At 40.3% G+C, this 13919-nt stretch overlaps 1 protein-coding gene across 3 annotated transcripts in view; it reads right to left on the bottom strand.

Annotated features, from left to right (window-relative positions):
• Nucleotides 1-890: 890 nt before the first annotated feature.
• LOC124263705 (sestrin-1-like) overlaps nt 891-13919 on the bottom strand; it is a 47401-nt gene continuing 34372 nt past the window's right edge. For 2 of the 3 annotated variants that reach the window (XM_046698369.1, XM_046698371.1), the window contains 8 exons: nt 9104-9133; nt 7663-7833; nt 7125-7307; nt 6801-7013; nt 6167-6302; nt 5637-5874; nt 5130-5355; nt 891-4865 (listed from right to left, as the gene is read on the bottom strand). In XM_046698369.1, the coding sequence (XP_046554325.1) occupies nt 4791-4865; nt 5130-5355; nt 5637-5874; nt 6167-6302; nt 6801-7013; nt 7125-7307; nt 7663-7833; nt 9104-9133 (1272 nt within the window). In that variant the 3' untranslated portion in view covers nt 891-4790. Of the gene's footprint in view, nt 4866-5129; nt 5356-5636; nt 5875-6166; nt 6303-6800; nt 7014-7124; nt 7308-7662; nt 7834-9103; nt 9134-10061; nt 10220-13919 lie in introns of those variants that run through there. The other variant, XM_046698370.1, reaches the window with a different exon arrangement.

The raw sequence follows: 13919 nt of genomic DNA, 5'->3' as shown, positions 1-13919 counted from the left end.
CCGCACTTTTGTACATAGTCAGGTCCGGCGACAAACACCACGTGATGTGGTGCAACTGCACACTGACAAGCCAAACCCCCTTCCCCCTTCGCCAACACCCCCTTCCCCTCTCACGTGAACCCCCTCACATTTAACACCTGGATAGAGCCTCATTGATTTTCACATCAAGTGCTATGGTCCTCGGAGTCACAGCCTATGGTGCAACATTTTACACCACTGTAAGACCACGGGATGTTTTGGACTCAAGTCAGATGTTCTAAAATAAGATTTTTCAAAGATTTCAAGCAGTGGTTGTGTGCCAGGTGACGATGCACGTGACTCCGTTAGGGGCCTCTATGACGGGGCCAGTTCATGGACCATGTCAATTATTGAACTAAAGGACCCCAGGGCATGGCTTGCCTCCAGGTCGACCTGACTTGATGATGACTTGATGAATCTGTCTGTATAGTTGGCATATTGCCGACTGCCCTGTTCGGCATTCATTCACTCACTATGCTAACTTACAGTGAGTGAATTAATTTAGCCTCACATCAGCAATAGTGAGTGAGTGAGTTTAGTTTTACGCCATACTCAGCATTATTCCACACCAGCAATATCGTGAACTAACTTATAATTAATAATACATGTATATAACACATAGGTACTAATCGTGTTTTACAAATCCCGTTCCTTCTTGAGAAACTAAGCTTGTCACCAGTTTCGAGTCAACGATCCCAACAGATACGAATCAAAGTAAGTCAAAGAATAATCGATTTTATATGACTGTATTACGAACTAACAATCTACATGTGAAAAAATGCGTTATTATCACTTCAGTACATTTCTACATCTGTGAATGAACTGACCTCAGTCTCTGTTCACTCAAGTAAGGAATAAAAAACATACAAGAATTGTTTCATTTGATTGATGTTTTATTTTGAAGCAACATGTTATCACAACGTAGGAAAGGGCTAAAAACAATGCATGTACAGAGTACGTCATAGCTTGTACTAACAAGTAGTACGAACACGTGTTACATAATACTGTATGTCAGTAAACAACCCAGTAATAAATAAAGTCATAAGTCAGCGGGAAAGAGTACTCAGGTCGCATATCCGAGCTCCAGGGATGTTCCACAAAGTAATCCCAGCACCATTCGACTGTAGCTGCAAACACAGGGGCGTGTCACGCTTAGAAACAGCCTTAGAAAGACATGTAGGTATATAGACCCTACCCTAGTACTATATAAAAGGGTAGGGTCTATATACCTATATGTCTTTCTAACGCTGTTTCTAAGCGTGACACGCCCCTGTGGCTGCAAAGTTCTTTCCCATTCCTGCGAAAGGCCGGACCAACAGTCGAGGTGCTGGGATGAACTTGTGAACAGCCCTAGGCCAACCAGGAGTCATGTTCGTTTACATAGCTCACAACCTCTTGAAACCATCAACCTGTGTATAATGGACATCTTGTTTTAACACTACAGGAGGTACATTGAGAGATTCAGGTTTCAAATGGTTATCAGACCTTGTCTGAATCCTGGCGCACACACACCACAGATTGAAGTAGCGGGCATCTCTGGGTATCTGTCATCCTTGTACATTTAAGCCATCTTACTGGTAACAAAGGGATCAAACCTAGTACATGATTATTGAAAATTCAATCTAATATTTTTTTCATTTGAAATAAATAATTAATAATGCAGTGTAATCATTAATTATATCACAAAGTTTGATACTCTTCTACTTAAAACATAATCTACAGACATGAACACCCAAGCTGCTGAGATCTGGACGATGGCCACAATGAACTGTTCATCTGGTAACCGAAAGTGAAACCATACCAGACATGTCCAAGTGGCACCACCTCACTATACAAGCAGCCCACCCACCCCCAACACCTTACAGATGAGATAACTATTCATAGTGATAGGTGGTCTCAGCACACAAGAGTGAACGCCTTGATATCCTTTCCTGATCAGATTTCTTCATCAAACCATGATTGTCTCGACCAATCAGGAAACGGCATCAAGCAGATAAATATTACAACATACTATAATAATTGCACCAATAAAAAACCTGACCTATTCTGACAATGAATACCTCCAATATATTACAAGAGTAATGCAGGAATGGTTAATCTCGTTGTCAGATGGATTGTAGGGTACTTTGCATGCTTCAATGACATGGCTATAGCACTAATGAAAGAGACGTAATCTCAGTGTAGCTTGCTAATGTTCGATGGCAACAAAACATGGTAATAACTATTTGAATTCATCTTCTGATGGAGCCTGGTGGGGCAAGGTGGTTCTTGTTGAATCTACTGATCAGTGGCAGAGACAGTGTGGGTTACACACATGAACATTTCTACATACATGGAATGATCGAAATGCAAGTGTAACATGCTCAACAGGCGTAACAAAATGATAACAATGAAAAAGCATCTGGTTACGGTTGGTTGATTACACTTGTATTAGTGAGGGTTACTTAGGGAGCAAATTAGTAATACGAAGGGTTTGTGTGACATACAATTGACTTGCCAAAAAACAATTTAAAATCAAATCAAAATAAAATAAAAACAGTAAATTTTGACACCTATAATAACAAGGAATCTGCCTTGTGTGACAATGTGTGTGACATACAGACAGAACCCTTGCAAGTGGTGTTTGTATCAGATATGTGTTTGTATCATGATACGATAGTGTACCCTTGCATCTCAACACAAGTTACAGGAAAGTAGCATGTTGCATCCATGAAAGGACTATGGGACAGATGGGTGAATCCATACGCATCAAACCTAGATATAAACAAGTTTAACAATCTGTACAACTTGTAGATGCTTCAACATTTTCATAGTAACAGTTATAGAGAGTTAAAAAAATAGTTATCTGCCCTCACAATACTATAGACAATTCACATTCTCTAACATTTGATTTATCAGCATACAGGTCTTCAGATCACCATGGAAGTAAGAACAAACATCATAAAAACATTGTGTTCATATAACTGTAAAGAATGCCATTGAACAATACATGATTACCATGATTGTCAAAATCACTGGGATAATATACAAATACATTTCAAAAACATTTTATATATACCAAAAATGTTTGAGTTAGTAAGGATTTGTTTAGAAACAGAACAAATAAATAATTTGAAGGTTTGAAGAGGAGTACACATGTACTTGAAACTGAAAAAACCCACTGTTTGTCCTTGAAACCATTCTGAGGAATCTTGGAACAAACAGTATCAACAGGAACACAACTTTCCAGTGATTTTGAACTTGATGGTAGTGTGGACGTAAGTCTAGACTTATTAAATCAGTGGTGTTAACTGTTAGTGCAGCAGTTGATAAAAGAGCCCAAGTCGGATAGAATCAACCCTTGTCCTGTAACCATGGTTACAGTTCCAGTTAAACGTATCATTTGTTTTTCACTATGATTTCTGGTCTAAAAACCGTCCGGGTTGAATTCTATCCGTGCCAATGAAGTCACATAAGATCAGTTCATAAATCAGTAATTGATACATGTATTGGTGTAGGAACATGGTGCAATTCTACACATCTAACTGAAAAACTACCCCTAATACAAACACCTCACACACAGCCTGTGTTGGTCAAAGTCCCCGCCAAAAGCAAGTTTGGCAACAGGAAGATGAAAAGCCGTAACAATTAATAAGATTCTGAAATATCATCAAAATCATCATATCTAAATGAAATGGAAACATTTCTAAAATGCATTAATGTTAATTTTCTTGAATGTCTATCCAAAACATTTGTTTATCATGTGGCTCAAATTCATTTAACTTTAAACCTCACACTATATTGACTAATCATGATTAGGCCAAACAAATCAACATCATGTCTGGTAAATTACTTTGTACAATATGCAATGAGGCAACTGATAAGAATAACTGATAACTTTGCCAGGGTTGATTTAAAATATATCACATCATAACTGCTATTTACTGCAGATCTTAAGTCTTATTTTCCTTTCGACATTTTTTAACTTCATCTGCAAAAGAAAATAAACTGGCTTGGCTTTCGGACTTATTCTTCTGTGCCATGAAAGGCATCGACCCCTACAGGCTGTGTGTGCTGATGAAGGTGAAGCAATAATAGGAATTAGCTATATTGTAGTCTCACTGACTAGAACCCAGTAATGCCAACATCAGAATATAGTATTCACAGTTACTGTGGCAGCAGTCGGAATGCATGTGCATGCACACTCGCGTGCATGTCTGCAACTGAGCTGCTGCAGATCTTTGGATTTGCAAACATGTTCGTTACAAGTGTCACTCACATATGAGTCGGAAGTACATAGCGTCACGTACAACAGTCGAGGAGCACCACTCCATGAAAGACAAGGTCGACCTTGACCACGGAATGGAGAAGGTGACAGGTATAAAATAACGTGTGGAGATCCCCCTCTGGAGGCAGTCATTCAGTCAACCACTGACCCATACTCGCTCACGCACCAACTTGCACTCACTCACCAAGTCACTCAGCTCCACTCGGACCTCCTGAAATGCAGGTTCATCATGGCAGCACATACTCAGTATGTACACACTACAGTAAAAAATATCACAGATAGCCAGGGCAGGCCTTCCTTCACAAGGCTGCTCGCTCTAGCCAGGTGAAACCCACAAGTTGGCCCACATGTAGACCAACAGGCGTGGGCGGCAAGGAGGCAGTCAGCACCTGTGGCCATTAATGAACCACCGTTTTTTTTCGCCAAGTTCACATCACCTAGCTTGGCTATCACAACACTTGCATCCTGCAACAATAGTATCCACGGTGTCACGTCATGTGACGCATCACTGCACTGCACGAAGACTGTACAACAATTCCGCCTGCAATCGGGCCTCGAACAACATCAGATTTACATGAACCTGAAAGAAAGGACACATCATGAGTACATGGAGATTTATAAAGGTTTAATACCAAAGTACAGAGAAAAAGGTCTGTAGGAGAGTGGAAATGTATTATTTTGAAAGATTGACTTTCCACTCATGTTAACTTTTAAACTGCAGACAAATGTGAATAAACTGGCACAGGAATCTTCCAACAATCCATTATTCTGTTTTACAGAGATCAAGAGCAGGGTTTTTTAAAATTATTTTCTCCTCAACATCAAAGTCACTTATATATCTCACCTTTTCAGAATGTTTGAACTCTCTCATCACGCCATCATAGTCCTTTTTCTTCAGTCGTTCTGGGTAGCATGTAACTGTTTTGATATAGGCCTTCAGGTTCCTCTCCAACAGTTGGTTCACTTCCCCGTAGTTGTAGTCATCGTGACGGATGCCGTACATGCAGTGGATGTAGTTCCAGATTGTCCGCCGGAATGCTGTGGTATCTACTGATGTGTTGTCACCCATTCTGTTACAAAATCATGAAATAAAATTAAACAGCTGGAAAAACATGTCATTTTAAGACTTTTTTTCAATAAGTTTAACGACCCCCAACCAAAATACTAAAAACTGTATGAACTTAAATTTCTACAAGCCCAAAACATTCAACAGGTCCAGTTAAACCTCTTAGAAAATGAGTACCCTTTACCTTATTGCCCTGAATTTCTAATGTTAATAGACATATTTAATATTTTCTACAGAATGAAGCTCTATTATTGACATTACAATAAGTCGAAGTATATTACTTACGTGTAGTATGTGAGATTGTATGCCACATTGAACTTTTCATCAAGAAGGTTGCCAACATCAGTGTATAACCGGTTGGCCAGTGAGAAGCCTTGATCTTCCCAGGAATAGTCCTGAGCTCGAAATGTCGGGATCTCTGATGCTGAGCCACGCTTAGCAAAGTCCTCATACTGGAACGTTGTATCATCGACATAGCACAGGATGTCAGACTTCGGAGATGGAGGCTGTGCATTTGTTGTGACTGAAAGAAACAATACAATTATGAGTAAAACAGAAAATCAAATATCAAACGAATATTTTAAAAGATCTCAAAATCATAAATCAGTGATTTGTCCTGTATTCCAAACTAATTGCCCTTTGGAAGAAGCTTGGGGGGAAAAGGTCATGATATTGCTAAAAAAATTAATGTTATCACTTAAAATGTTTTTAATTCAAACTGGGAACTTTTAGTGTCATTTGTTAGGAAACTCAAAACCTCCACCTATATTCTTTTCACAATATTGGACTTCAGTAGAATCACAGTATATACTCACTCAATGCATTCTGAGACTCGACATGTTGGAAACGTTTCAACAGTTCGTCTTGTGTCATTTCCTCCTCTCTTGCCTCCATCAGCGCCCGCATCTTCTCCATCAGTACCGACAGACCACCACCCTCAAACTCAGAACACTGAAAGAAACATGTGAACTGTCATGTTCAACTCAACACAATATCAATCAGCTAACACTGGCCTATCAGCCGATCAACTCTACACAATATCAGTCCAGCTAACACAGGCCTATCAGCCAGTCAACTCTACACAATATCAGTCAGCTAACACAGGCCAATCAGCCGGTCAACTCCACACAATATCAGCCAGCTAACACAGGCCTATCAGCCTATTTGGTAATGTAGGCACTGACATATTATTGTTTGTCAATTTAATGTTTAATCTTCCAGCCACATGATGGCAGCCTGCAACAAAATCAAGTCTGGACAAGACCATCTAGTTAATGATACAATGTCCTATTGGGAATCAATAACATGGAAGTCAACCAAATCACTATGCAAGATCACCCAACCAATTTAGCTCAGGACAAATTCAATCCCAAAATACCCACAATGGAAGGCAAATTGGATCTGTCATATGAATGGAAACAAAGTACCGGTAAAGGATTTGGTACTTACATTTTCACCACCTGAGGAACCGTCACTGGAGTAATCAACCTCACTGGCATCACTGACAGATGGGGGGCGGAATGTGTATCCTCCATCTTGATCTACTTCCTGGTTAATTCCACAACCAAACACAAAGCTTGACAGCGCATGAAACTGTGCCATGATTACCAATGCATGAACAACCTCGCTCACTGACCAGCTGTCCTTTCCACGGGTCAGTTTCTGAAAACAGACAATCGAAAATGAAGTATGTCCCATTTGGAAAAATTGGTTAAAAGATTTAGTTCATGGCCGACTCTTCTTTTTGAACTGTGTAGATATCAGTGAACTTACCTCAATGTGATCTTTGGTGATTAGCCATGGCCTGTGAGCTAGTATCTTATTAATTTCGTTGAGATCTTTGAGCTTGTGAGGTATCCTCTCAAGGCCCTTGAGCCAGTCTGGGTTCCCTCCTTGAAGTAGGAACTCATGAGACTGAAGTTTGATCAGGTACGAGCATTGATGTCTTCCTGCTGCCTATAAAAAATATACTGGTCTCATCAAATATTCAACAACTCAAAAACAGTCTGTGCCAAAAGTTTACAGTCCACTACCCAAACTTGGCTCTGAAGCATCCGTTTCAGATTTTTGTGTTATTAACATAACTATAATTAGCTGTGATCACTAGACCAAACAGAATCTTACTAGCCTTGGATTTCAGACCAGTGGTTAGATTCACTGACTGCCTTGTGATAATGCAACAAAGCTTGTAACTTAAAACACAGGTGACTTATAAATAACCAACATATCGAATGAATCAAATGAAATACTTACTTTTCTGTTAGACAGAATAATGCTAAAACTATGTACAATAAGGAAGACAGGTACTAACCATGATTGCTATATAATGCCTGTATTCAAAAGGAAGAGGTCCATCTTCCTTTAGCAAGTAGTGTTGTGTGCGGAGGAAACACTCCAGGTAGTCGGGATGGTAGCCCATCAGCTGAGTGATGTGCTCGAGGCGATTGTTCTGAAGGAATGCATCTACAAACAGTGTCCTTGTCTGAAACAAAATCAGAAATATATAATTACTCTCCCTGTCAAGACAAACTTGCTTGTGCAGGTTTCAGGCTAGTTTGTACTCACGTACACTTTGAGATTGTGACTAAAAAAATCACTTGTGATACTGATGAAAATGTTACATATAGATGCCATTTGTTTCTAATAACATCTCGCCGATGAAACAATCTAATAATCCCATGCATCTAATTGCTTAGCCACATGGGAAAATATACATACACGTCAAATAGCGATCGATGACAAATATTTATGTTTACGCCACAAAGCAATTTTGATTAGAATTGCACTATCGGACGAAAGCATTATAACATCGGTCTCATAAAAAATTAAAAGTAGCTAACACAGTCCCGACAGGTATTGGGCACGAATCACACCGCTGGCCAGCTGAGAAATAGAGGTCAAACACAACCTGAGAGCTATCACCGACAGCCATCAGCTGGCCTGGGGAAGATAGGGAATCCACCAGGCTATTTATAGAGAGCAGTGGCATGAGTATCCAAGCCAATCAGCGCGCGTCTATAAATAGATCCGACAACAGTGGTTTCCATGAGCTGGGTCATTTCGCTCAGCTGTCATTTTGTTTGCCTGTTTAAACTAAATTGCTGACTGTGGCCCCTTGTTTTTCAGCCGAAACGGAAGCGGGGTGACAAATACAGCTTTCAATGGAGCTAAACCAGTTTCACAAAACCATTGGCAGTTTGATGAATAACCGCTCATAATAGGACGTTTGTGTGGACGCTCGAATTAATCCTTCGAAGGTTTCATCATAATATGATATGGCTGACCTTGTTATCGAGGAAAGGTATGAACCATGATAGCTGTATGTTTTATTCACTGCAACAGTCGATAGTAACTGAGTTTCGTATATAAAAAACGGGAATATCAAATATATACGATTCACAAGTGTTACCATTTCTAAGAGTTGCATCAGCCACATTAATATCCGTTCCTCTCAAGCTGTTCATGCATAGATCATGCTGCCCGTTGGTGATAGGAAAGGTTGCATCAGCACGCGGTCAGAAAGGAAACAAACTGTTTATGGGTGTCGAACATTGCATCAGCAAGCATAATATATCCTTCCTTTGATCGGTGTTCTATATAGCCAAGCCTAAAGCTAAAACCGCCGGACAATGAACAGCTGATGAACTGCCGTACGTCACGGGCCAAAGGAGTGTTGTCAACAAAGACATGATCGCTTGAATGGATATATTTCTCCAATTGCTCACATACTTGAACAAAAGAACGATAATTACCTTGTCATCAGGCGTGTCGACAGGCACGATCTGCAAACGAAAATATTTTCAGTTAAACTGTGTAGAAACATACTTCATATTATTTTAGTGTAGAATCTAGATCTACGTAACTTTACATGGCTACGAATGAGAAACTGTCTGCTGAAAGGTTATTAGGAAGACCACACATTCCTTCTGGTTGAATAGTATTTTAGATCCAAGTATTCAGTGGTCTGCAGAAACATCATTGTCAAATGACCGAGTTCAAATCGTGAAATGCAAGATAGCCTACCAATTCACATGATTGTGAGAAATTATGCACGAACAGCGTCCAGTTAATAAAAGTGTAATTCTCAACAGTTTCGTGAGCAAAATGTAAAATATTCACACTAAATATCACGCAAGCATAAGCCAAGTGTCAAGTGTCAGAAAAATAGTACCTGTTGCAAAATAGCGAGAGAGCAGGTATCTGCAAAAATGTATTCCTGTCGTCCACATTAGAATAAACTAGCATAAGCAGGAAAACAGTGATGTCATGTTCTATTTTGAAATTCATTCAGTCCAAATACCGACATAGCATTTCTCAAATGTAAAGAAAGAATAGAGCATTAACAGTATTGGTTCGTGTTGATGGCGAAAGGTGCCCAGTGCGATTCAAACCCTTTGTTTCATTCCGCTAGCTGCAGCGGTTTGACAGCTGACCCAGGATCGAGCCATGACTGCCGAACAAAGCTCGCGTCGGCCATCCGCATAAAAAAGTTGGGACGATAATATCTATGACATTATTCAAAAAGATGACATCATTGATGAAACCCTACATAAACAGCTGATTAAAACACATCTAAATAACCTAGTGTCACTAATTTAAAAACGCCGCACTGACGGCTTCCGAGTGGAAAACTACCGGGCAAGCCGGCAAGTCAGCTGAGAAATGGAGCCTATCGCAAGAGAAAATCGAGAAAACACAAAGGCAACTTACTTGAATGTCACCCTCAAGTGGTTCGTAAGTCTCCATAGGAATCATATTTGTATTGTGTAAGCAGTTCGTTTGATTCATATACTCATAATATCACAGTAAATCCTTGTTAGTACTTCCTAACCTGCCCAACTGACGGCAGACGATAGACTGAATAGAACAGCTGATTGCGGCGATATGACCCACAGCTGACCTCATCGCCATGAATACGTTAACACGAACCAATCAAATCGTTGCTCCGTTTATGCAAAGCCGAGAAGGCACAAAGCAGCCTGTCGAAACCTCAATAGTCAAGCAAAACAGCCAGGGAAATTTACAAGCCGTGAAACACAAGAGATAACTTTCCCTCCCTACGAAAGTGAATAAAGTACACATATCAGTACTTGCGCAATACATATTTAGTACTGACTTAACCTTATTTTATCTACGAAATAAGGTATAAAATATATTTTAAAACCTGTATTGCAACGATTAAATCTTGAGACACTTATCCCCGATATTTGTTGCGTAGTTAACACACTTTTATGAATATTTTAAACAAGACACGGTAAAGGTAATCAGGAGTCAAATGCTTTGCCAACCTCAGAATATATTGATGAAACAGCAAAAATAAGTATTATTAATTCGTGATAAAATATTTTGATGAAATTGAGAACAGATACTATTTCGTGATCAAATTGCAACCAGCGGTTCGGGTACATACTAAATGCATTATTCCTTGACGGAGGGAGCTTTTATTCCACACCTGACAGCTGCGATTTCTTGTAGGTATGCTTATTGTATTTATGAGTACGCATGACACAATGCAAGCGGCTACAATTGTATCTAACTGTATAACACACCCCTCTTCCCCATCCATGGTGCCCAGTAAACGTAGGCCTCGGACATTGGTACGTTATAATCAGAAATACATTAACAATTCATTATTATTCAAATCTAAACCTGCAACAAGTAACGGCTTCAGGATAAAAGCCTGTAGTGTTTCAGGAGCGACGAACACAAGAATGCCTGTCCTTGGTTTCGCGTGTGTAACACGGTCTTCGAGCATGCAGGAACCAACATGTCAGGAATTACAAGAAAGTGGGATCGGAAATAAAATGAACCGGGGCAATGTAGAAAATACCAAAATGTGGTTAGTGTGAGCTATTCACACAAAACAACCCGTAGCAGTCAAAGCTCTATGTTTTTTAAGAAGTTATATGCAGACGTATCTACAATGGCGCCTTTATTGATATAGTTGAAACGGCAATGCATATACTATTTAAGTGAGTTTGAACAATATTCCATCAGTATCACTTCGGTCCAGAAAAGGGTTTCACGACAGCTCCTACGTGGGGATTGGGGTGTCAAGCAAACGCTTCAACCACAGAGCTAACCACCATCCGCAGAGTTGTAGACTTTTAAGAATTAGGGGCGGTGGGGTAGTCTAGTGGTTAAAGTGTTCGCTCGTCACGCCGAAGACCCGGGTTCGATTCCCCACATGGGTACAATGTGTGAAGCCCATTTCTGGTGTCCCCGACGTGATATTGCTGGCATATTGCTAAAACATTGTAAAGATAAACGTACTCACTCTTAATTAACACCTATAAATTCTACCATAAAACATAACCCATAATATGACCCCAATTCAAAACAAAGCATGGCCATAACAACTTTTAGGTTGTTTTAATATATGTTAGATAGCTCGCCATTTATTATCAAACAAAAAATGAAAACGATGCATGGCAGAGAAGACACGTTTAAACGAGACAAGTAACTCGTCAAACGTACATCGCCATGACGCGTAAGACGGTCGTCCCATATTCACTCTTGTCGGTTGACTGATTATAGGAACACTTCATTCTCACTCACTCATGAGTGAGTTGGGTTTTACAGTGATTTGAACAGTATTCCAGCTACAATTTCGGGGAAGGACGAATGGCCATTTTGGTGCAACCCACGAGCATGGATACAATACTGATCAAAACCTGGAGACAATATAGGGTCGAACTGGGACTTGAACCTAAAAACCTACGTTCCTGGCGTGCCCAAGGGACGCAACTCTACTTCGTCTAAGAGGAGTGCACCACCTGAACCCTCGATTCTCATTTATCCTATATCTCAACACAACATTTTAATCCCCATACAATCATACACGAGTTCCATTAACGATCCCATAACACACACTGAGAGAAGTATTGATTTCACTGCGTAAGTAAAGGTGAGGTGAGGTGAAATTGGGGTTTACGTCGTGCTTGAGAATATTTCGCTCATATGACGACGTGCATGCGTGTGTATGTGTATGTGCGGCTGCTTGTACTAGCCCAGACTTAAGCTGGTTTTATAGTGCTAGCCCACTGAGATACCATGCCGCAGTGAAGCATGAATACCCCACTCAGACACATTATACTGACTCCGAGCCGACCAGTCCTTGTTGTACCCATTAATGCCGAGCGCCAGGCAGGGACCAACAAGTACCATATTTTAACGTGTTTTGGTATGACGCGGTCGGGGATCGAACCCGCGACCTTCCGCTCTCCGGGCGGACTCTCTGACCACTACACCACGGAGGCGATCCGCGTAAGTAAAGGTATTCAACGTGGAATTATACAGCTTTGATGCATATCTATACACGGTGGTACCTTGAAGCTAGACAAGCATTATGTAATAGACAGAATTGTACCATTGAGAATCCCCACCCCCCCCCAATCTCTCTCTCTCTCGGTGTGTGTGTACGTGCGTGCGTGTGTGTGTTGGTGTTTTGGAAATTACCTCGAAAGCCAACCTTTTTTAAAACTACAAACTCAAATATTCTCAAACTACAGCACCTGTACCCAAACATACTCGGGGTCAGTGTTTACATCTGTGATCACAGATAATCATGAAGCGAAGTTAGAAGAAATACGGTCAATGTATTCTCAACAACAAAGTAAATTCCACAACTCCGACCGAATTTCAAACGGTATCACTAGTTATGTAGTAATCAGCTACACATAACTTTGTGCCCGTACATATGCAGCGTAGACTGAACGGTACTTGTTTTTTCAATACTCCGAGGGTGAAGGTCGTGTAGTTGAGCATTTTCATTGGTCAGGAAGTAGGTATGATGGAACCTACGTATCTGATTGGTTCAAATCTGGAGGTGTGTCGTCGGTGACCTTGCTATCCGAAGATCGCCACTGTTGTTAAATCTCAACCGAAGAGCGCTTAACAATTAAACGTATACAGAAAGGTTTCGTGTCAGGGTGACCGCGATCAACTTTCCAGAACGATCCATTCAAGCGCTGTGAGAAGCAGGCAAAATATGCGTTGTTCCATACGCTAGATTTATGGCTCATGAACGCTGTTATCGAGAGGCGTTTGTCTGTGTGTATATCTCTACACCTATAACAAGATCGTAAAGATTTCGTTGATGGAAATGGTAAAACAAAATCATCCAGAGTGCTGCTGACATTCACTGACAATCTGTTGAAGCTAATGTGTATGTTTACTTTCGAGATCATGTTATAATGAATAATTCTAGAAGAACACAGGATTTGTGGGCTAAATACAATCAATATTTATTATCAAACGAACATCTTTCATATGGTTGAATATTATTCTACGTTCATAGATCTAACGTATAAATGAAATGCGCAATAATTATATTTGTGAAACTCACGAACAATACGCGGAACAGCTCTTATATATACTGACAAGTGTGTCACCCTTCCGTCTTCAGACATATCAGGACACACTAACCTCGAGAAATCACAAGTGACTATGTACATTAGAAGAGTGATCTATAGTGTTTCGTTGTTTAACGCCGCACTCAGCAATATTCCAGCTATATGGTCACGGTCTGTAAATAATCGAACCTGGACCAAACAATCCAGTGATCAA

Source organism: Haliotis rubra, unplaced genomic scaffold (genome assembly GCF_003918875.1).
Source record: "Haliotis rubra isolate DU_JTF1 unplaced genomic scaffold, ASM391887v1 Scf896, whole genome shotgun sequence".
Classification (NCBI taxonomy): domain Eukaryota; kingdom Metazoa; phylum Mollusca; class Gastropoda; order Lepetellida; family Haliotidae; genus Haliotis; species Haliotis rubra.
The sequence above is the reverse complement of the archived record's forward strand: the minus strand, read 5'-3'. Positions and strand labels throughout refer to the sequence as shown.